At 33.2% G+C, this 23,021-nt stretch overlaps 1 protein-coding gene and 3 long non-coding RNA genes across 5 annotated transcripts; 3 read left to right on the top strand and 1 right to left on the bottom strand.

Annotated features, from left to right (window-relative positions):
• The first annotated feature begins 1,177 nt into the window (after positions 1 to 1,177).
• On the top strand, positions 1,178 to 3,226 carry LOC119637699. 2 transcript variants are annotated; one of them, XR_005247321.1, is made up of 3 exons: positions 1,178 to 1,768; positions 1,870 to 2,290; positions 2,874 to 3,226. It is a non-coding gene; the product is annotated as an uncharacterized LOC119637699 (long non-coding RNA). The 2 variants fall into 2 exon arrangements; XR_005247320.1 differs by lacking the exon at positions 2,874 to 3,226 and having other exon boundaries at positions 1,870 to 1,962; positions 2,044 to 2,643.
• Positions 3,227 to 11,914: 8,688 nt separating this feature from the next.
• LOC119637673 (Meckel syndrome type 1 protein homolog) lies at positions 11,915 to 13,686 on the top strand. Its single transcript, XM_038033869.1, has one exon. It carries the CDS (start codon positions 12,178 to 12,180, stop codon positions 13,684 to 13,686), a length of 1,509 nt encoding a protein of 502 aa, XP_037889797.1. The 5' UTR covers positions 11,915 to 12,177.
• Positions 13,687 to 13,975: 289 nt separating this feature from the next.
• LOC119637654 lies at positions 13,976 to 22,929 on the bottom strand. The gene is made up of 3 exons (XR_005247311.1): positions 21,763 to 22,929; positions 14,631 to 14,773; positions 13,976 to 14,499 (listed from the first exon to the last, which is right to left on the bottom strand). It is a non-coding gene; the product is annotated as an uncharacterized LOC119637654 (long non-coding RNA).
• On the top strand, positions 14,707 to 15,643 carry LOC119637655. Its single transcript, XR_005247312.1, has 3 exons — positions 14,707 to 14,793; positions 14,900 to 14,957; positions 15,045 to 15,643. It is a non-coding gene; the product is annotated as an uncharacterized LOC119637655 (long non-coding RNA).
• Positions 22,930 to 23,021: the final 92 nt, after the last annotated feature.

The raw sequence follows: 23,021 nt of genomic DNA, 5'->3' as shown, positions 1-23,021 counted from the left end.
AATAATTTTTTTTTTTACTTTTTATTCCAATTGTGTAATTAATACTGTTGCGAAATTCGGGTATGGTTCATATCATTAGATCGTGGATATTATTTTTAAGAGAAATACATTTGCACCTTTTCACTGTAAGACTCTTTTATTTACAATTTGTTTAAGAGTAGGACTATTTACATTTTACTTTGGCAATACTCTCGACTTCTCAACCCTAATATTCCTTTTCGACTCAAATGTTCTTGTCCGACTGACTCTGCCTTCCGCAAATAGTTTATTTATATATATTTTTACAGGCATATTACTATTACCTAAGTTCATAGCTTTATTTTTAATCCGTTAAGCTGCTTTTTCGCTAATCGTTTTCCTCGGCCGGCAGCTCCATGACGCGCCGCAAATGTGTACTTGAGTTTTCCCTCTCTAGGAAATTTATTTTTTGGGAAAATTAATGAGTTGGAATGAACTGGATTTGGTATTTCCGTAACAATACTATTAATTCGCCAAAACTTGCAATCAACATTATATCACCAATCTTTCCTTTTATCTTCATATACTGTCGCTAACATTGATAGGCCGCAACGGCGTAACAAATAATAAAAACTCATCCCTCTGCTGTATATACATTGGCTTTATCGACAAAATGTAAATTGCCCTATACAATCAATCGCGAAACTTACGAATACAATTTTTGTATGTATGTAGGCAAAACCACATGTATGTAAATTAACTCATTCCATTCATGCTATGCTTGTTTTTTCGGTTTAGGAAACGTTCTTCATTATGTGCGGGCTTACGAAAATGAATGTAAGTTCCGTCTACGCATCCAATAAGTATTAGGCATATTTCAATTATTGTTTGTTGTACAACAACGCGTGCAAAGTACATGAAAACATGAATTTGTGTGCTATTTTCCCTTTACCTGTCAAAGTAAATAGTAAAAGGTGAAAGTCATATATAATGCAAAACTTTCAAGATAAGTCGTCGAAGCGAAAACTAAAGTTACGTAATCAGTACCAAGAAAACAAAGCGATGCTTCGTTATATCTTCACTTGTGGTGTAGCTTTAGGTTGTTCACACGATGAAGCTTCGTTTATATTACTAGGCTTAGGGGAAATTAATTCAATCATTTTTTTAACTTTATCGCTTTGTAAATTGTATGTATATATACATATATATAGACATATTTATTTAATGTATATAAAAACATAAATATAAGATAAATCCTATAAATTTATAGATTAATTTTTCGAGCCCGGGAATATAAGCGTGTCCTCGTTATAATTACTACCTCACCTTATTGACACATTGAAGCTTCGCTTTGTTTATAGGCCTGTCACAAATTATGTGTGGTGTTGACTATATATCATTTTCGAGTTTCGATCATTTTAGCTATGTTCCCAACGGGCATTAACACAATCCCTGCCGCTTTGCGTTAGTTTGGTTTTTCTGAGTTAGTATTGTTTGTTTAGTGCTGCATTTGTAAGAGAAAAGAGCTGAAAATTGGAAATAAAATAAATTGCGAACAAAATTGTTAATTTACAAACAGTTGAACCAAACCTTTGCTTTTCCCTCCAATTGTCTAATTAATATACTTAATTCGCCAAACCTAGTAATCAATTCTGCATCGTCAGTCTTTCCGTACATCATTCTATAAGGTCGCTATCATTAATAAACCCAAACGAAGCAACGAATAATAGAACACCATCTGTCGTCTGGATATATTGGTCTTATCGCCAATTGGTCTAATCCATTTTACCAAACCAAGCAAAAAGAGAAGGTAAGTAAAATTTTTTTATTAATTAAAATATGAATTAATAAAAATGATTAATACTGAGAAATATATACATCTTCACTTTGTTTACATTATGTTATTTCTAGAAGAGGATCATCGAGATGTGTCGAAAAGTAATCTTTTAAGACGTAGAACGGCTCTTCGTCCTTTTACATTACCCGAAAATATGCAAGTAAAAGGTTTTATACTTTTGTCAATAACTTCAATATACATAAACATACAACAAATTAAAATGCACATAAACATATTGTTATATGTAGACTTCTGCGAAGTTCTCTGTTGTCAAAAGGGGCTTTCAAATACGTTTTCGGAAAATTGCTGTAGTCTGGAGACTATCAATGGCAATGGTGTATCGATTTTTACCTAAGTGTTGCACAGAGCACCATTTCTGTTGTTGTATCAGAAATAAGACAAGAAATGGAAAAAAACTTTACACAGAATGGATTCGTTGGGATACTTGCACCAACACAAAGAAGTGATTGAATAGGAAATTGGGTGTTCCTGATGGTAAGTAGCAACTTGTTGTGCTTCTTTGTTCTTGTGATACGTTGTTATACTAAAAAGGATGATTGGAATATTCCTAATATTTATTGCGTGAATAGAATCCACGTATATAGGACCTCACGAAGTGAAGCATGTTTCATAAACCGAAAAGACAAGCATTGCCTGAATGGAATGGTGACCTAATTTACGTACACATTTGTTTTTGCTTATATACATATAAATATACTATTTGCAAGGTTTACAACCAGATGAAAATTGTAGCAATAAACTTCTTCCTCTCCTAGTTGAGACGAATAAATGAAGAAATGTAAACTGGTATATCTTCTCACTTTCAAAATTAATTGTATTGAAATAAAAGGTATAAAGAATAAATTCGCTTGAAATCATTGTTGTGTTGTAAACAAACAAAAATCAAATTTGTCAAATTTTGCTTATATTATATTATTTTGCTTATATTATATTACATGGATTTTCAATTTACACTATACATTGTTTTCCAAAACCCAGCATCTTCAATCTCTTATTTTTATATTTTTATATTTAAGTAATTATTTTGCTTTGTTTAAACATAGCCATTTTTTTGCAGGTTTTTTGACTTAACACAATGATGCGTTATTCCATTTTTCGGGCTAATTAGCTTCACTTGGTAAGCAGAGAAACGTCGTTGCGAATTATTTTATAAAAAAAAAATAAGGAGATCAATGTAAATTAAACCAAAACATATGGTTTGAGAAGCAAAGCTGAAAAAATCAACATAACTGTAAACAACGCTTATGTGAAGAAAGACGATAGGAAAATTAACGTAAAAGCAAATTAAATTTAAAAGAATTACTTTGAGCTTGGAGGTAGACTTTACTGACCACCACAAATGTACTGGTTAGTGTTTTGATTTGACAAATATATTTTTTACTTGCTTTTTCTTTTACTTATCCAACAATATGGGATACAAGGTAAAATTTTAAATCATATAATATAAAAAAAATTTAAATTAGTACAAAATATTATTACTAATTTAGACAGAGAAATAAATTCTAAGACTAAAGTGTTAAAGCAATAGTGTCCAAGGGTTTATTAAAAACTTTATCGCACTTGAGATTCGAACCCACAATATTTGAGCTTTGGCCACTCAGGCGGACACAAAATAAACATAAATTAAATAAAGAATTTAAAATAAATTGTCTTTATTTCTTCTTGCGCTTTTTTTTATTTGCGTTTAAAGTTCTCTGCGCGCTAATAGATCAAGGAAAATAAAAAATTATTCATGATAATGGTGAGGAGGCTGTTTTGTATGATGTATGTAGGGTAGTGCCCCTAACATTTTTCAGAATGTTGAATCAGTTCTCAAAAGTTTACTATACGCCAACATGAGAGTTTCCGTAGAGAAATCAAAATTCTTCAAGCTAGAAACAAAATACTTCGGTTTTATGGTCATAGCAAATGGAGTTAGGAAAACGACATTACGTGGAGTTCGTTCGTTCCTCGGTCTAACAGAGCACTATATGTGCTTTATTAACGACTTCGAAAAAAGAGCTAGACCATTAATTAATATTGTCAGAGGGGAATATTGTAGTATTTCTACATCACAGTCGAAAACAAGTCAAGGTCAGTCTGAATGGTTAACAGATTCTGGCATTTAATAGTTTAAAAAGTATCTTGGTGTAAGAGGACGTAATATTGAACTGTCCGGACTTTAGAAAACCTTTATACCTGACAACGGACGCTTCTCTGCATGCTATCGGTGCACTTTTATCCCAGCATGGGAAACCTATCACACTGATATCACGAACACTGGCTGGCACTGCAGAGAACTGCGCGACTAACGAACGTGAAGTATTATAGTTTTTTTGGGCTCTAAGAACGCTTAGAAACTACCTGCACGGTGTGAAAAATATTAAAGTTTCTGCTGATCACCAGTTCTTAACATTCGCATTCTCAGATAGAAATCCGAATGCGAATATTAGAAATGGCTAAGTTTTTATTGACTAACGAAAGATAAAAGTTTTCTACAAACCTGGTAAGGCCAATGTGGGTGCGATTGCTCTATCATATATGATAGAGTGATAATTCTAGCAATATTATTAAGGCTACGAAGTTTCTTTTACGAATGCAATAGTGTCAGTTGATAAACCAAATAACTGCATCCGCAACCAGATTATTATCGAACAAACGAAACCTCAGGGAAGGAAATATTTTGTATTGACATTTTATCATATTTAATAATGATGTGGACCTAATTCCATTGCTGAAACAATCTGTAAAACCCGATATAGTTAATGCAATACATTGTGACTTACCGATACTAACGCGTTGTGAACATGAACTGACTGAACATATTCGGGAGTCAAGTTTAGACATGGAAGAAAGCTAATTATTGACATGACTAACCCAAACGATCAAAGACAAATTATTGTGAAAGAACACAATATGCCCTACAGCGCTTCTCAAAAAATCGTTAAATAAATCCACGAAGACTATTTTTTCTCGTAAATGGACAAAACAGTAAAAAACTTTGTGATGAATTGTCGAATTTGGTCACGGTCAAAATATAATCGGAATCATACAAAACATCAGACAGTTTAAACACCTATCCCATCAAATTGCGGGAAATTGTTCATATACATGTCTACACTATTGACTGCAGACGCTTTTTTACGTGCATCGACAAATTTTCGAAATTTTCCGTAGTCCAACTTCTAAGATCTAGAACAATACTGAATGCTAAGCCTCTACTGCTTCAACTATTGAACCTGTTTTCCGGTACAACAACTATATATTGCGGCAATAAGAAGTGATTCAGTGCGAGCGGTATGAAGTCGACAGTGAAGAATTACTTCAATATTGTCATTGCGAATGCTCCGCCACTGCCAGGCACATCAAATGGCCAGGTTGAGAGATTTCACAGTACTATTGAAGGAAATTCCTCGGTTTTTAAAACTTGATAGATATTTAGAAGATGCAGAGGAAGTTATACTGCTAGTCACTATCTTGTGTCACAAGCCAATAAATATAGTGACTGGCAAAAAGCTATCGAAGTGATGCACACGAAAGAATTCGACAACCAAGTTGAAAATCCATTTCAGAATCCTGGGCAGAAAGAACCAACACTGCATAATGAAAGGGAAAATGAATACTGCGAATTTGAATTGTTAGTAGCAATTATTTGAATAATTGCTGACCTGAATAATATATTTTTTCTTTAACGATCTCTCAAATTAACTTACTTAATCTGGTGAGTCTGGACGCTTATGAAATTGATTAAACTCCAACGAATGATTGCTCTACCTGATCTGATGTAATAAGAATGGGTAGTATTAAAACTATAAGGGTGAATTACGTTACTTATAAAAATTCTTATACTTACGTCAGTATATGAAAATTTATAATACTTCTTTTTGCTCATAATGGCAAGATGTTACATCTTGAAGTGCTATAGCTATATGTTATAGTATCACACTGGCTATAAGAAACTGCAGTGAAGTGTAACAGCATTTTGCACGGCATCTTTTTATTTCGCCCTGTACTCTGCAATTCATATCTGGCAATACGGCCATTTACAGTCAATTAAAAATCAACAACACAATTTTTCTTAATAGATGCGCTACGATCGCTTTGATTCCGGATATGGCCGTGGCTAACCTTTGGAGATCCTAAACATCCCTTATCTTCATCGCGCAACTCTAGAAAACAAGCATCGTATTGGACACTTATAACGGCTGGATGACAGGAATCGCAATATCAATCTATCAATCAATTTTTCATTAATCGGCATTCCTACCCTCGCCTTTGTTGTGAACCATAACCGTAAAAAACATAAATTTAATGCTATGACAAAATCTACTTAGACGGCAATAACTCAAACTATGGCTAAACCCGAGGACGGCTCAAACTTGTAAGGGAAGGAGTTATCATCATAAATGTAACCCTACTGCACACAAAGAGTTAACACATTGCCACCACCACAAATATTTGGCGTGAAGCACGATCAATACTGCATCAGTAGGAACAGCGAATGGTCTTTGAATTTGTATTTATAAACTTTACTTCATCTCCAACTAGACACTCAACAACAGCGCTTAAAGGAGCCGAAAATAGATAATAAAAGAAACAAAGAATATATATATCTGCATATATCTAATCAATTTTCTTTATCATTAATCAACAAACAAGCTATTTACCATTATATTAACTCTCTTATTGAAAATTTTTACAAGCTGTCTGTTTACGTTTGCGTTGAATTCTTTATTTTTGGCCCTAAAACCATATGTTTTTGTTTCCATTTTGCTTTAAAACAATATAGTAGTACGGTTGCCCAGTGTGTTTACCACTTGGAAGCTTTTAATCCAAAAATGAATGAATGAATGACGCTTCATTGTGTTATGATTTGTCAATTCTTACTAACTCTCGTAAAAAGTCGCAAAGTTGAAACGTCATTCCAAATATAGGAAGAACGAATCATTGCGCTTGAAACTTTACATTTTGCTACTCAAATCATATGGTACTTGCTTACACAAACAAAGATTTGAGCAATGATTATGTACTTTTAATTAACTAGTTCTCATTTGGAAGACGTACCTTGAAAACCATAAGGGCGAGGATTATATGTGGCTTTCGCCATTCGAAATTTGTTTCATAAAAATAATGGGAAGATAAAGGGCAAATTTGAATTTTGTTTATTTACAATTATACACTGAATAACAAAATCATGCAAACGTTAATAAAAACAAAACTAAATAAAGTTTCTCAAGAATACAATAAAGAAAAAACTTTAAATTGTGAACTTGAATTTTGAATATTAATATCTATCTTTTCATTTTAATCTTGTATAATATTTTTATACACTAACATATGAATTTACCTAAAAAGAATGTAGAATGCTTTAAAATGAGTTGCGAATCAATCCTAGTTTTGTAAACACTGGGAACATTATTGCAGTTGATTCTTATGCTTTTCAAAGAAGCAAAATTACATGTGTGTCAACTCATAGCGAGTCTAAAAACAACGGTTAAAATTTTGGTAATTTTTTCACTGGATATCAGCAAAGCCTGTGATTGTGTTTACTTGAAGAAACTTTGCGAAATTTTTTTAAATTTTTTAATCCCCCTTCAAAAACGTCTATGGACATTAAACTTGCTATTGAAGCGTGTGCCGGTTATGGGTGCTGAGATAGTTGAAGTATATGGTGATAATTCACAAGACAGTTGCTTGAGCTACATCTTTTTCAATCTGTATACAGCTAAGTTTTAAGAGTGTCTGCTGACTCATCTTTTTCTGCGGCGGTGAGTAATCTATCAATAAACGTTAACTTTCTCTTTGATGTAAATAAAAATGATGATTTGAAATTGATTTTAAATGATGGCCTAATTCTTCGCGGACGTAAGAAAGTCTTGAAAGGGTGATAGTCCGGATGTAATATCACCAAATTCACGACTAACAATCAAGCAGGATTGCCTCCCAAAAAGAGTTTTGACAGTGTATAGACTCTTAGTCCGGTCAAAGCTCCACTTCGCACATACCACATCTTGAAAATTTTCGAAATATATTTATATAGAAATTAAGAAACGCATGCAGACATTCAACGATAGTATGTTAAAACGCTACACTGAACTGACAGCCTCGATTCCTCAGGATATCCTCAATGTCATTTCTGGTGAAAGAGCTCTTTTTTGTACTGCTAACGAGTTAATGAAGGTTGAGATAATGAATGCCTTCTTCCTCCAAAAAGCTAGGTCTCTCAGCCAGAGATTATTCCTCCTACTCACGTATTTTGTTTTGAAAAATTCCGCAATACTTTTGACAAGGTAAACTCAACCTCACTCCGGAATCCTTCTGGAATTTCATCAACAATGAATGTAAAGTCTTCATGAACATCCTTGAAGCGATATCTGTGGCAAAGCGCAACGAAGTCTTTCTTGCTTGAGGATTTTATGTTAAGAAAAACTATTTCTTTATTATAACAATATCTATGAGCTATATGTTATTGATGGTTCGGCCGGTGATAATGTATTCCACTATTCTGTAGTAAAGCATCTATCAGAAACATTACGTAGAGTCAGAGTCATGGAGCAATTCTGCTCCACTTTTGCTGCATTGTTCCGGATCTTGTATGCTGTAGTAGTTGCAATGAATGGTTATAGAAAATTTGTCGTTCTTTCCACTTCTGTTTTTGATAAATAAAAAGGCATATGGTTTCCCAATGCGTATTTTAAGTACGTACGATGACATACGAACCTCAAATTGAGGACTTCTACCTTGCAAGCATACCTGGTCACGGTGGCTTTTCTTAAATGAAAAAGATGACTTTCAAACAAAAAGGAGGCAATTTGAGGGTACAATTTTATCCATGAAATATTGTTATTCCTAAACGGATATCTGAACAACTAAACCATGAATTTAACACTAGATCTGCGGACGTTTTGTGAAACCCGTCAATATGACGGGTAAGTTAATCATCACTGTCGTAAAAACGAAGATAAACAACTGAAAGTAACGGGCGCCACAAATCTAGCGTTAAAGAAATTGCACGTGTTATATATAATCGTCTCTTCTATAAAATAAGACCCAATTTTCACTTTACAGCCCTATCAGAGGCGACCTTCAATTGCTGGGAGATAAAAATACTTCTCAGAGCCATGAGTAACCATACTTATAGTATAGTATATTTTAAAATTATTCATGCTATACCAAATGATCTTTCGAAATCTGCAATACTAGTAAATTTGGTGAATGGCATAGGCTCAATTGTATTAGAAGTTATTTTTCAATTTATATAATTTTTCAATTTATATATTAGCTTCTTCGATCTCTTCAAGCAAAAAATATTCGTCACCTTAGGGAACTAGCTTGCTTTGTTAAAAAAGCGAATTTATATTTTTAACTTATAATAATTTCTTATTATTCTTTACTTTTACGTTTATTCAATTTTTTTCTAAAATATTCTTTTTTCAGCCAAAGTTTGCAATATTTGTTTTACATCACTGCGTATAGAGCTAACAATTTACTGTTAAATCTAACTTATTGGCCTTAACATATAATGGCCTGCTCTTTTTTTTTTTTTGTTGTTTGCATTTATATTAATTTCTTTTCGTTTCAATATCATATGAGTTCCATATGAGATTCCATATTTCTCCTGCTTCTCAGTGCGTGTACCATTTGAGGCTCTTTAACTTGAAAATAGGAACAACGCATCATTGTGTTGGCACCCCCAAATCGTTTCAACATTGGATATGAATATGAATGAATATACTACCATTCTTTGGTGGTAAACACACAAAATGCGATGATAATTGATTAACTTTAATAATGTTGCAAGTTTATTTGGACAAATAGTACATCTTCTTTTTTTTTAGCTAGCATTATGAACATTATTATCTAATATCATAAAAGAGGAAAAAGTTCTCTATGATCTTACCAATATTTTTAAAAGATTTATATGCCGAACTGAAACAAATACTGTAATTTAGATATTGAAGTAGTATTTTTTCATTGATTTTAAAACTAATGTAATATGTATTGACTACACAACTTCTTTTTGAATGTCAGTATTAAACATCCAGCGCCTTGTTACGGTTCATTAACTTAGTATTTATGCACATTAAGGCACTAAAGGTCCTATTGTGTTTGCTCCTAATGTCCCTATGTTAAACACATCTGTTAACTAATCTGCCCACAATTAACATAAGATCTTCATAACAGGTTCTTCTTAATCACATATTTCACGAGAGTACTTCAACTTTCACTACCGAAGCCAGAGCTATCCTTCCCGCTGCGAACCTTGCCCATAAAAACAAACTCAAAACTGCCATTGTTACCGACAGTTTGTCTGTATTACAAGCTATTCGGAATCCTTCGACTTCGAGATAAAAACAAACTCAAAACTGCCATTGTTACCGACAGTTTGTCTGTATTACAAGCTATTCGGAATCCTTCGACTTCGAGATGAAGCACCATCAACAAATTAAGGAATATAATTACAACACCCGATGAAAAATTTAAAATGTTATGGGTACCAAGTCACATCGGTTTATTGGGAAATGAGCAGGCTGATCGAGCGGCAAAGTATGCTGCTTCAGCTCCTCTAATTGTGGATGATGTCTTGGAAAAGTTGGATCTTCAAAGATACATTGGGAGAAAAGTTAAAGTGAAAATTGCAGAAGGAAATTTACAATACCATCATCAACACTACTCTTCCATTAACCCTCAAATAATTCCACCTTTATATCTAACAAACGTTGAGAAAACCAAGATCCAAACATTTTCGAAAATTCGCATTGGTCATAGTATCGCAACTCACCAGCGGATCTTGAAGAAGTCTTCCTCCTAAATCTGCAGTTGTGGACAAGCTCTCACTGTAAAGCACATTCTCTGCGATTGCCTTAACTTTTCCTTGGCTAGAAGTATTGCATTTGGAACGATTAACCCTTTGGACATTCTAAAATCAGCTTCAGCATCGAATACCAATTCTATATGTTACCTTATTAATACTACTAAACTCATTATCTAATTTATTTATTTATTTATTCATTTATTTATTTTAATTCTACTTATACATGAAACTCAAATAAACAAATGACAGTCGAGTTCAATGGGCACTTAAAGCAAAACTTATATTAAATTAATAATAAACCTTAGTATAAGTACAATAAAACAAATAAGAAGGAAAAAAAAAAGCATGTACATAACCAGCACAGAGCCACACTTACAACCGGTATAGGGTTAAATTGCAAATGAACCCCTAAACCATCGCAAATATGCATAAGCCTGGCAAGCGATAATTTTTAGCAACAATTCATTTTCGAATCGTAACGACTTTTAAGGATAAAAGCTAGTTTTAGTAAGACATAGGTAAATCGCGCGTATTAAGCAATGTTACTTTAATGGACTTTAAAGAGTCCGATACCGTGAATAAGTGATAGACGTTATTTAGGTTCTTGCAAACTACTCTGAGCGGATTAAACAACTCATAATTATATTTACACTGACTAAGCTTAATCAAGATAAAGTGCCTAGAGAAGCGATTAGGGACCTTAAAGCTTATTTCACCAAGTAATAAAGGCGAGTCAATAGCACCGTTTATTACTTTGATTACGAAGTAAACCCCAAGAACAAATCTACGTTTCTCCAGTGACGGTAAGGATAACAGAAGCAACCTATTTTCATAGGGAGGAAGAGACGCAATCGGATCTCAACTCAAATTTCTAAGGGCAAACAGCAAGAACTTGCTTTTGAACAGATTCAATTCAATCTACATAGCACCTATATGAAGGAGACCACACAACAGAGGCATAGTCGAGTATGGGTCTAACTAAACAAATGTACAGCCTTTTCGTAATGTAGGGATCATCAACCTCTTTGGACCACCTTTTTATAAAACCTTTTTATAAATTATAATGTACATTTATTTAAATTAGAGCCGACAGCCTGTGTTGCTAGTGCTCAATGTCTTTTTTTTTATAGTTTAAGAATTTATTTCATTAGTCTAAAATTATAATAATAATAATATCTTCAAAGTAGCGGATTTAAAAAGCTTGACGCAAAGCGAACCTACCTAGTACTCATACTAATTGCACATATTAATATTCATTCAACATCTCGGTAAGTATTCCTGGTAAGTGTTAATAACAGAATCAGTTAGTGATATCTCTCTTTTGGAATCACGATTACGGTCTCAAGACTTTTTGTTGGGAAAAAAATTTCACTTCAAATATTTGTTTTGAAAGGGTTTTCAATTTTTAGAATAGTTCAATTTGTCATTTGTATTAATAATTTATAATCAAATTTGAATACAGTTGACGCGAAAACACTGGTTTATTGGTTGTTGGCTGTTGCTATGGTTTTTGATTTGCTGACAAACTTCAGTAAGAAGTACGAAATAAAAATTTCTTGCGTGAAAAATGTTTAACAAAATACCAAAATCTTCAGGCCTGTATCAAATAAAAGGTAACATTGATCTACTGCAATTAAAAGTTCACCTGCGTGCTATGAATTCTCTTCTAAAATTACCGAGCTATGGTATTAAAGAGACAAAACTGGAAGAATTTGAACAATATTGGACTTTTAGAAACAACGGTTCGCAAAAGTCATTTGAAAACGATATTGTAGATGTGGCCATTAAATGGCAACAGAAGCTCTTAAGTGCGGAAGAGGTAGAGCTGTATAGTAGTTCGGACAACTGTACGACCGATATACAAAAGGAATACCATCAATGGCTTACAGAGTTCAAAAATAACCCAAAAAAGGACACACGCACGCAAATAAGTCGATTTAAGAATTATAAAACATCCGACTTTCCAAAAATGGCAATCGGAAGGAATTTAATATCGATGGGTAATGTGATTTTTACGTATGTTGATAAAGATGACTTTCGAACCAAAAAAAATATGAGTCAACAGAGAGATACGTGGCAAGAGAAGCCATCGGAAATTATGTACATTTATGCTGCTCTCAATCCAGACACAATGTTGGCTGTATTAAAATGGTATGACGACTTGCAGCTGTTGCATATTTATCCAAATTTTACTGATTATTACTTTAATACTTACTACATTGAAATCAATACCAATTATCGCAACTTATACTCATATGGCATAGCAAATGCGTCACCTGAAATTAACTGCAGGAATAGTGTTATAAACTGCTTAACATTCGTCCCTGAATTATTCCATACTAAAGGTCAGATGCTCAGGAGCTTTTCTTCATCTCCTAAAACGACTCAAAAGTATTTGCTGCTATTTGAAATATTAGCTATTTCAGGCACTGAATATAAAAGTATCCATGTACGTTACCATATCAAGACGCCACCCAGCTTTCTGCTTGAAGATGGAATATTAGATGCCACTACTCACTCCGTGTCGACATCGTCATCATTAAATAAGAGCATTAATATCGGATTTTGTTGGCAAATGACGCTGGTTTGTAAATCTAAATACAGTCACAAACATCGGTTACATATATTCTTTGAAGTAATATCTACTGATTCATGGGATCGTGAACGTGTAGAAGGCTACGCTTATCATGCAATCAACCTACTACAAGTACACCAGGAATGTGTGACGTTAAAATGCATGCGACCAAGGGTAGGCCTCTTTGATGCTTTTACCCGTTACTTTATTGGTGGCTTTCGTCACTCCGATTTTATTAAATTTTTTGTAAACATTCGCCAAGAACACAGAAATGAAGTGCCTCCAAACTTTCACCTGCGCTATAGTGCACAAATGCAAAATACTTGCCAGTTAAATTTTAAATGGCAAGATATCAAAGAACAAAATTGTGAATTGCTACAAACGTTCAAAGCAAGCAAACATGACGTAATATTAGACGACATTATGATAGCCTATAGAAAAGCCAGAGTACGATTAGAAACAATAACGTTGAAAAAATGTAATAAAAATAAAATATCATAAAATTTCAAGCCAGAATGCAAAATTCTCCCATATTTATGGTTGGTTAGAAACAAACAACATGATACAATCTTATATACTATATTTTCATGCCTTAGTAATCCTTTAAATGGTGAACTTGAATTTTATATATTTTTATTATTGTTTTATATATCTATACACTAACACATACATTTACCTACGAAGAATGTATAGTGTTTTGAAATGAATTCCAAAAGAAGTTACGTTTTATAAGTGAAAGCAACTTTTTAATTGTCACAAAATATCTTAAAGCGGATTTATTCCTTACGTTTTTTTTCTTCAATACAATACAGTTTAGAAGTGAGGAACATATATCGGTTCTTATTTTCTCTTATTGTTCTTATTCGCCTAAATAGGGAACTCTGTAGCAAAACATGAAAGCCATAAAAAAGTTACGAGGGCTGCAGAAGTTAAATCCTGAATTTCTAGGTTTCATATTTTATATTATATATCCTTGAATCGTATCTGCTCTTCCGTTCTGCGCTATAATACGCCAGACACCTTGAAAAATTAATAGGTTTAATTTAGATTTTTGAAAAATAAATTAAATGCTAGCCTTTATGTACACCAATTTATCTCTCAACAATTTTTTTTGCTCTCCTATGAATAATATTGTATGCTTATTTGATTGGATTGAGTAAAGTTCTGTACGGCGATATTAACCACGCCTGTAAAAGGTATCTACCATCACCTGAAGGTATTTGAATGGTACGTCAGATGTAAACTAAATACTTCGCATTTCCCATTAGTATTGGCTTTTTAGATTTGGCATTGGTTGTTTAAAAGAGAAAACAGCTGTAAACAGAAAACGAAATAAGTTCAAAATGAAATTGTTCACTTACAAGCAGCTGAACAAAAAATTATAAATTTGTAGAAGGGAAGTAAATTTACTCTAATTGTTTAATTAATATTCTCAATCCTCTCACCTTTTAATCAATTCTGTATCATCAATCTTTCCATACATTATCATATAGTTTCGCTATCATTGATAAAGCGCAAAGGCGTATCGAACAATAAACAGTCGTCACTCTGCTGGATATGATGATTTTATCAGGCCAAACCCAACCTACTGAGCAAACCGACAAAAAAGTAAGTAAAACATTATTAAATATTGTTATTAGATAATCAAGTTATGTTATGAATACGTGCATATTAAGCGCTATGCTTTTTTTGGTTATATTGTGTTATTTGGCAGTAGAGGAGCATCAGGATCGACGCAGAAGGGCTCTGCAGGACGCTTTAAATTCTCTTATGTATGTATTTGTAAACAACATGTATAAAAATTGTAACGTCCGCGTGCAAATTTAAGGCAGGGGATCTGACGGTCTGTTTTTTTCCAGAAATGTCGTAATAACGGCGTGCCGTTATTTTGATATCGTGTGATTGCAAAAACAGCGGCTTACCGCTATGCACAGAAGAAAAAAGATCGAGCGAGAAAAAACGATTTTTTTGAGAGAGGGTTTTGGCTTGAGAGTTCGGTGGTGGTGGTTTTTGTGTTTTTGGCATTTCCTTTTCTTCAGCAGACCTCAGGAGAGGAAAGTGCGCACGCAGAGAGAAAAGAGAAGTTATTCGTGAAAAGATCTGAAGAAAAAAAATTTTCTAAAAAAAATGATATGTAAATTTATTGAAAATTGTGCAAAAATTTAATTGTTTGACAATTTGTAAAATATCAAATCTATATAGAAGTCTTTAAAAATCGGTCCAAAAGCGCAAATGGAGAATCAGTTTTAATGCAGGAATAGTGCAAGGAAGAAAAACCAAAAATTTTCATGTCTTTGGTGAAATACGTATATGCGAGCGAACCAAATCAAATGATTTTATGATATATGGCACATGTTTTGTATAAAAGGAAACTTGGTGTCGCTCTTTTGTTTTTGAAAAGAAAATATTAATAAACAAAAATTATGTAAATTGTATTTTATTGAAGAGAGTGCTATTTTATTTGTACATTTATGCTATTCGAAGTTTTATTATTATACATATAAAAAAAGAGGGATAAATAGGAAAAAATCCGTTTACAAAATATAAGAAATATTTTATTTGCAAAATTTTTTTTTTCCTGACAAATTAATAATATCTTACGCACCAAAGTAAAATTCTGTGTAACTATGAATTTCAAACGGCAAACTGGAAAAAGACATTGAAAAAAAAAGTAAATAAATAAGCGACAATATTGTTAAAGAAGCATGTCAAACAAAACTTGAAAAGAAAATTAAGCTAGGATAATCCAACATAAAACATTCTCCAACACAAAAACAGTTATATTCGCATTTATTTGGTTTGTTAAATGAAAGACAGGAGAAAAGAATTGCAAGCGACAGATTTACGAAAAGAAAATTTTTATTAAATTAAATTGCAAGTTTAACTACTAATAAAAAATGTAATTTACTGTAAGAAAAGCTATGATTTATATATAAGTGTATTCTGATACAATTCAAAGCAAATGTCGATGTTATTAAAATGCAAAATATATGTGGAAAAAAAATTCTGATATAAAACAAAAAGGAAGACTTTTTTCTTGGCAAAATATTGAGGTTGCGCTCTAATTATTTTGAGAAGGAAAGCATTAAAATATAGTTATTGGAACGGTGAACGTACCAGTATAAAGAGGTCTACTATTAACATGTGGTGTTCGTTAAGGCGGCTGAGCAAATTGATTACTACTTATTAACGTTGCTGGCTGACATACCCCCTGCCTTGCCTTGAAGGGGCGACGATATTGTATGTACTGCGCCCTCATCTGCTTTTGTGAAACCTCAGCAATTGGAGCAACCATCGTGTATCTCTCACGAGGATGTCACATCTTTAGCTGGCGCTTCATCATCTCAACGTTCAGGTATTATTGGATGTTAATCAAAATGCCAGCGGTAATAAGTAAAAATTAAAATTGGAATTGCTTGGCTACAAAAAATGTGTGGTTAAGTGGCATACTGCACCGCTGAAGCGGAGTGTGGATGGGTGTACGCGCGAGTGAAGGTAGGGGGCTTGGAACGGTTACTGGCGGACTAAGAAGGGACCAACAACGACGGACAGGACGGACATCGGACTTCGTAGACGAACTTACACAATATGACCTCATTAAGAGTCTGGTTGAGCATTTATTTTGTTTTCTGGGCTTTTTTTTCTTACCTCAGGTTCAAATCCTTTTTGTTTATTTCTATTTTCAATTGTTTTTTTTTTCTTTGTCTTGTGGCACAGCAGGCCGAATAAAAATTTGAAAACGATCTACCGCGCAACGGACTATGCCCGTGACAAAATATATAGTTGTTATATGTAGCCCCTTGGAAGTCCTTTCATGTGTGAAAACTGGCTTCAGAATACGTGGCAGGGAAAATTGGAGCGAGTGATTAAAGAGTATCTACATACCTCCGGTGATTCCTTTAGCCATTTAGCTTCTTCAGCATCCACAAATTATTTGGAGAGGCCTCCCAATTAAGGCGAATAAGTAAAGAACGAAGAACATCACTTCTAAACTGAATTGTGTTGCTTTATCAAATTGATAAGGAAAATACCATAGCTAAGATATTAGAACCAACAATTTCTAAATAAAAGATGTAAACAACAAATGCGTTTCAAAATGTGTTTTGTGTAAATTAAAAAGTTGCACTTTATTTTGATTTTTAGAAACTGATTATAAAGATGATTGAATTTAAATCCGTTGTTAGCTGGTGCCACAGTCTCTCCCGCTCTTGACATCCTTTAGCGATGCTTTGATTGCAATTTGGCCATATCTGATTGTAGTACGATGAGAGACAGTATTATTTCCATTTGTCCTTTTGCAATTGAGCAATAAGTACTACTGACGATCACTGAAATGAATTTATGGCAAATGACCAAGAACTTATTTAGATATTGTTCTTTTCGTTAAGGTTTAAACTTGAATCTTTGTTTAACACGTACTTCCCTGACAGCTTCTCTTGAACTGGTGCTCCCTTTTTTTTTAATTGTCCGGCATAAACATATGAGAAGAGAATACTTTTAATTATGGGGACAGGGTAAATCAAAATAAAGTTAATTATTAAGTGAAGCCGAATACCTAGACAAATCGGCGAGTTAGCCCAAGCGAAGAGAGAAAAGTAAATAAGTGTACTACGGAATAAGCCAATATATTTAAAATAAAGCACCGTGAAGTGACAGAAATGCCTAAACAATAAAAAAAGCATAAAAACGACACTGTCCAAAAAGGATGAAACATTATATATGTAAAAATATATAGATAAAAAAAGAAAACACCATCCCTGGTTTTAAAAATAAATGTATGCATAATTCACAAAAATTCTAAAACTAGCTTAAAGTGGCAGAACACTAACAGCGCTGGCAATTGCGTTTGCAATTAAAAATTCAACATAGTCCGTGTGACACATCTAACAATAGCGATCACAAGAGATTATTCTTTTAGTGAAGCAAACAAAAATAAAGAAAAAGCAGAGAAAAACTTTCGCAAGAGTGAAGTTGGAGTTTTTAAATTAAATTTCTACAAAAAAGGACTAAAGCAAAAGTCAATTTATTAAGAAGTTTTTTTTGTATATGCTTGCTGCTGGTTTTAAAAGCGGACTTAATCCAGCAACGAAATAATCTTGTATCATTCGATATTTACCCTGGATTTAAAGGAAGGAAAAGGAATAACCAGCGTTTCATTTGATCAGGGAAACGAAACATGAGTGTATTAAGCACATTCTTTTATATTAGCTTAAAATGTCACTAAGTGTATTAAAAAAAGAAAAAGAGAAAAGATAATCCTAATTACGCTATTTTTCTTCTGTTCATGCTCTCAATAGTGAGTATTAAAGGAAACTTAAGAACTTGAATACAAACATAAATAAAAAAAAAATGAAATTACTTTTAAGTTAACGTGTCCTCTAAAATTTTTGAATTACAATCCGCGCGCGCTTCCGCATACACAAAAGAAAAACATGTTATTATACGAAATATATAAGATATCAACGTAAGACTGAGATTAGACATATACAAGTAAATGTGAAATATCGATAATAATGGTCGGCCGATGTGTTGATAAATATAGTATTAATTGATTACGTACGCGTTTGCGAATGATAAAATATATCAGGATTAAAAAATAAATAAAATATTAGTATCGAAGTAAAAATGTAATTAGACGTGTAAAAGTGAATCTAAATATCGATAAAATATAACGCTTTTAACTCCGGTCGTCGCTTTTACGCTTCGCTAGTTATTCAATATTAACTTATAAATTTAATATTAACTTACAGTAAAGTCGTTAACAGGAAATTAAGGTACAGCTATTTGTTGTGTATACCATGTTCTCTCTTATTGAGATCGAACAAGAATAAGTTTAAAAGAATATGTTAAATAAGCGAAATGTGTTGAAAATCATACATGTGGAGCGTTCCGCGAATTACAATAAAAGCAAACACACTTTTTAGTAGAACTGATTTTTTTAAAGAAAAAAAATTCGAAACACTTTTTGGTGAAAGTGATTTATTTAAAGAAAAGAAAATTTCAAATGTCTTATTATAAACTTAAAGAAAAAAATTATGCAATACCAATGAATAATAATGAAAAATAATAATGACATATCAGGACTGCCCCAGTTTAGAAATATTTATCTGGAAGGCGTTTAATTACAGTAGTTTTCCGTATTTTCTACATTCGGCCATTCTGAATTGTCATTCGCCTCGAATGATGGGTGCCAGTGATCAGAGTAGTGATTCTTCTTAGGCTTTCTACATCGCCAACCTTTTCAACTTCATATCTATCACGATTAAGTTGATAAGTTATATTAAAAGTTATATTGTATGTACCAAGGTATTTTTGTTTCAACTTCAAACCAAAAACCAGCTGAGCTCGTTTTATACTGACCAAATAGTTTAAGCTGTATTTTGGTGCTTCAGTCCTCGTGCGATAGAAGGTTTTCTTGTTTTCAGCCTGAATGCGACCTGTGTTATTTCGAGGAAGGAGGCGTTAATTGTCGTTTTCCATATCTAAACTTTCTATTATAAGTTCTTCAAGTACCTTACGTAGTTCAGGTTGTGTTTTAATTCGCACATCCATTTCAGTTAACACTTTAAATGATGATATATGTGTACTTTTCGGAGGCTTATTATTTATACACTGATTTTCTCTATCAATGTGTTTGTACCATTTCTGAGGTTGATCAATACACAATTTACTCAGCAAAGTTGTGACCATTTTGTCAATTCTTTCGACTTACCCATTTCTTCTAGAAACACCTGTGGAGGTTAAAAGATGTGATAGGTTTATCTGTTTATTGGAATCAATAATCCGTATTTTTTGCCACTATCACTGCAAGACAGCTTACACAACTCTCTACGTTTTTCTCCACTTTCTTTGCTATGTTTGGGCTATAAAATGTTGTTTCGATTAAATCTTTTGGGTTCTTTGTTCAAGAATGACTTCCTCGTTGTGCTAATGGGTTTATCTCTTGCTAGCGGGGTCTTTATGTAATACGTCATATTTTAAGTAGAAGTCTTCATATGAATTTCTTACTTATATTTTTTTTATTGATTTCACCCAGCCGTCTAACTTTTGAGCTTTGCGATTATACGCTGTTTCAATAAATGTTCGATTAATAAACACGACTCTCGGCTAAGAACATCAACGTGTCGCATTTTGCTGCCCGACTTATGTTGAATTGTAAAATTGAATTCCTGAATGAAGATAGCCCATCTCGAAACTCTCAGGAATACGTCTTTCTTGGCATTCCAATTAAAAAAATTTTTACCTTAATCCAGATTACATAAGGTCGCCACTTCTTTGAAGCTTGAATAATTGCAAGAACTTGTAACGTCCGCGTGCATTTGAAGGTGGGGGTTCCATCGGTCTGCGTTCTCCACTTCTCTATCCCAATAAAGAAGGCAAAAACCGTAATAACAGCCTGTCGTTATGAAAAAACCTCTATTCATACCTCTCTCTCTCTAAATAACGTTATTATACGAGAGAGAATTATGAAAAGAGAAAAAGTCCAAGATTCCTCGGTATGATTTGACAATATTTCGGTTGTTTTTGATGTCTTTTGAATGTTGAAGGGACTTGGTATTTGTAAGGCTTTATTCAAAAAAACTAAGGATTCTGGTGACTATAAATACAAAAATAAGAGCAAAAAAAATTTCTACTAAACAATATTTTATTGATTTATTATGATAACTTTCATTATGTTCAAGTGTAAAGTTCAGGTGATTATATGACAAAAAAAAAAGAACAAGAAAAACAACCAGGAAAAAATATTTGGTGCAGGGTAAAAAATAAACATAATAAAAAACAAGACACCTACCGGGAAAGTCTCGTGTGTTAAATAAAAGAAAAAAATGCGAGACACAAACGAATTGTTTAGCGTGTTATATTTTTTATGAGAAAGCAGCAAAATTGGATTGCAAAACGCAAAAAACTGTATTTATAACTTGGCAGAATATAGCCAAAAATCCGAAGAAAAAGACAAACAAATAAAAAGGAAGAGATTTAAACAGAATCTACAGCTAGAGACAAGCACCATACATCCTCACAATTAAACCAATCCAATTAGTATATACATTTATAGGAGCCAGTGATAATAAAAATATTAAACAGAAGTGCAACTATTCTTTCTAACTATATCCAGTGTGCACGTAAAAAGATAAAACAGAATAAGAAGACAACTGCTGCAAAAAGGGAAGGAAGGAGAAAACATAAATACTAAGAGAAACATCATGAACCAAAAAAAATTAGGGTATATGTTGTAACGAAGGCGTGTGTTTGCAGTAGAGCAATTTGGCGAGACTCTTTCCTTCCTCTCCTGTCCTCTCACCCGCCATCCCTTGTTCCAATAATAAAAAAAAACATAAAAAGGACAAAAGGTCGATTCCATGTAGCAAGAATCGCATCACCCCATTATCCTGTCCCTTGTCCAATATATCGTCTGTAGGTCAGTACCGAGTCCGTTGGTGACCGTCTAGAGTCCTCCCTACAGTGCCATCATGCGCACACCCCCTTCACCTCAGCCACAGCCGTGGTAGTTCGCACTCAGCCACACATCGGGGACAACAAGAAAAGGAACTAAAAGAACTAGATGACTTACAATACCTGCTGCAATTGGTGTCGGTGTAGTGTCTGCTGCGGTAGCTCCTACATCGGCGGTTCCTCCTCCTTACAGTCTCTCGCTCTTATTCGTCCCTTTTCCTTCTCCTCTTTACTTTGTTATGTTGCTTCTTAGTGTAATCCAAAACGTTGGTTTCGATGAATTTCTATCACGAATTTTACTGACGATCATTGATAAATGTCACATTACTGCTGCTGTTGTTGTTATCGTTGTTCTTGCCAATTGAGCTCATTTCGTTCTACTCGTTTAATTTTTACTCCAAGGGAAACAAAAATAATAACTTCATTCACTTTAGATTTCTGCCTTTTTTTTTTTTTATTGTAACAAGAAGTTTATTTAATACAAAATTTCCATTATTTTAGCTTATTTACATTCTCCTTGATGTTTACTAGTTCCGCGAAAGCTATTGTACTAAAAAGTTTGTTTTATACCAAATTTCCATAATTTGCCTGATTCACATGGATTTTTCTTCAGTATTTTTTTGTCATTTTACTTATTATTTTTTTTTCTCTTTATGCGGCTTCTAGTTTATAAGAATTTTGGATTTTTCTGAAATATTTTCTTTGCCATTTTGCTTACTATTTTCTATCGAATACACAGTTTCATTACATGATTTGCACACACTCATTCGTACATGCATTTTATATTGTATATATGGGAATTATCAAAAAAAAAATAAATAGCAGCATTATTGCTTTCATTATGGATTTCTTAAACATTGACATTTTACTTATTTTTTTCTAGCAAAAGCACAATTTCTTTGCATAATTTGTGTACACTTATTCGTACTTGCATTTTTTTATATTCTACATATGGCAATTTATCAAAAATAGCAGCATTGCTGACTTCATTATGGATTTTCATTGACATTTTACTTATTTTTTCCCAGCAAAAGCACAATTTCTTTGCATAATTTGTGTACACTCATTCGTACATGCATTTTTTTGTGTTATATATTTGGAAATTTACCAAACAAAATAACAGCTTTGCTGATTTCATTATTTTTTTGTTCTTTCACTCGATGCAAGCAAAACCTTTTTCAACATTTAACAATTATTTTAGTCCCACCGACTTGTATTTCTTTCATATAGCTCTAGTTAACAATTTCTTTTTACATTATTACTAGGCACTATTTTGCAAAACTGTCAGCTTCAAGCGCGATTTTACCATCTTCACACGCGAACTTCCAAAAGACATCTCTTCCATCTTCGAAAAAAAAAACACAGACAGACCTCTCATTCCT

The sequence above is a fragment of the Glossina fuscipes genome, unplaced genomic scaffold (assembly GCF_014805625.2).
Source record: "Glossina fuscipes isolate IAEA_lab_2018 unplaced genomic scaffold, Yale_Gfus_2 60, whole genome shotgun sequence".
Taxonomy (NCBI): domain Eukaryota; kingdom Metazoa; phylum Arthropoda; class Insecta; order Diptera; family Glossinidae; genus Glossina; species Glossina fuscipes.
Note: the sequence above shows the minus strand (reverse complement) of the source record. Positions and strands in the feature narration are given on the sequence as shown.

Bases quoted from the DNA above. Each gene is read 5' to 3' on its own strand.
- LOC119637673 (XM_038033869.1), top strand. From the start codon at position 12,178: ATGTTTAACAAAATACCAAAATCTTCAGGCCTGTATCAAATAAAAGGT.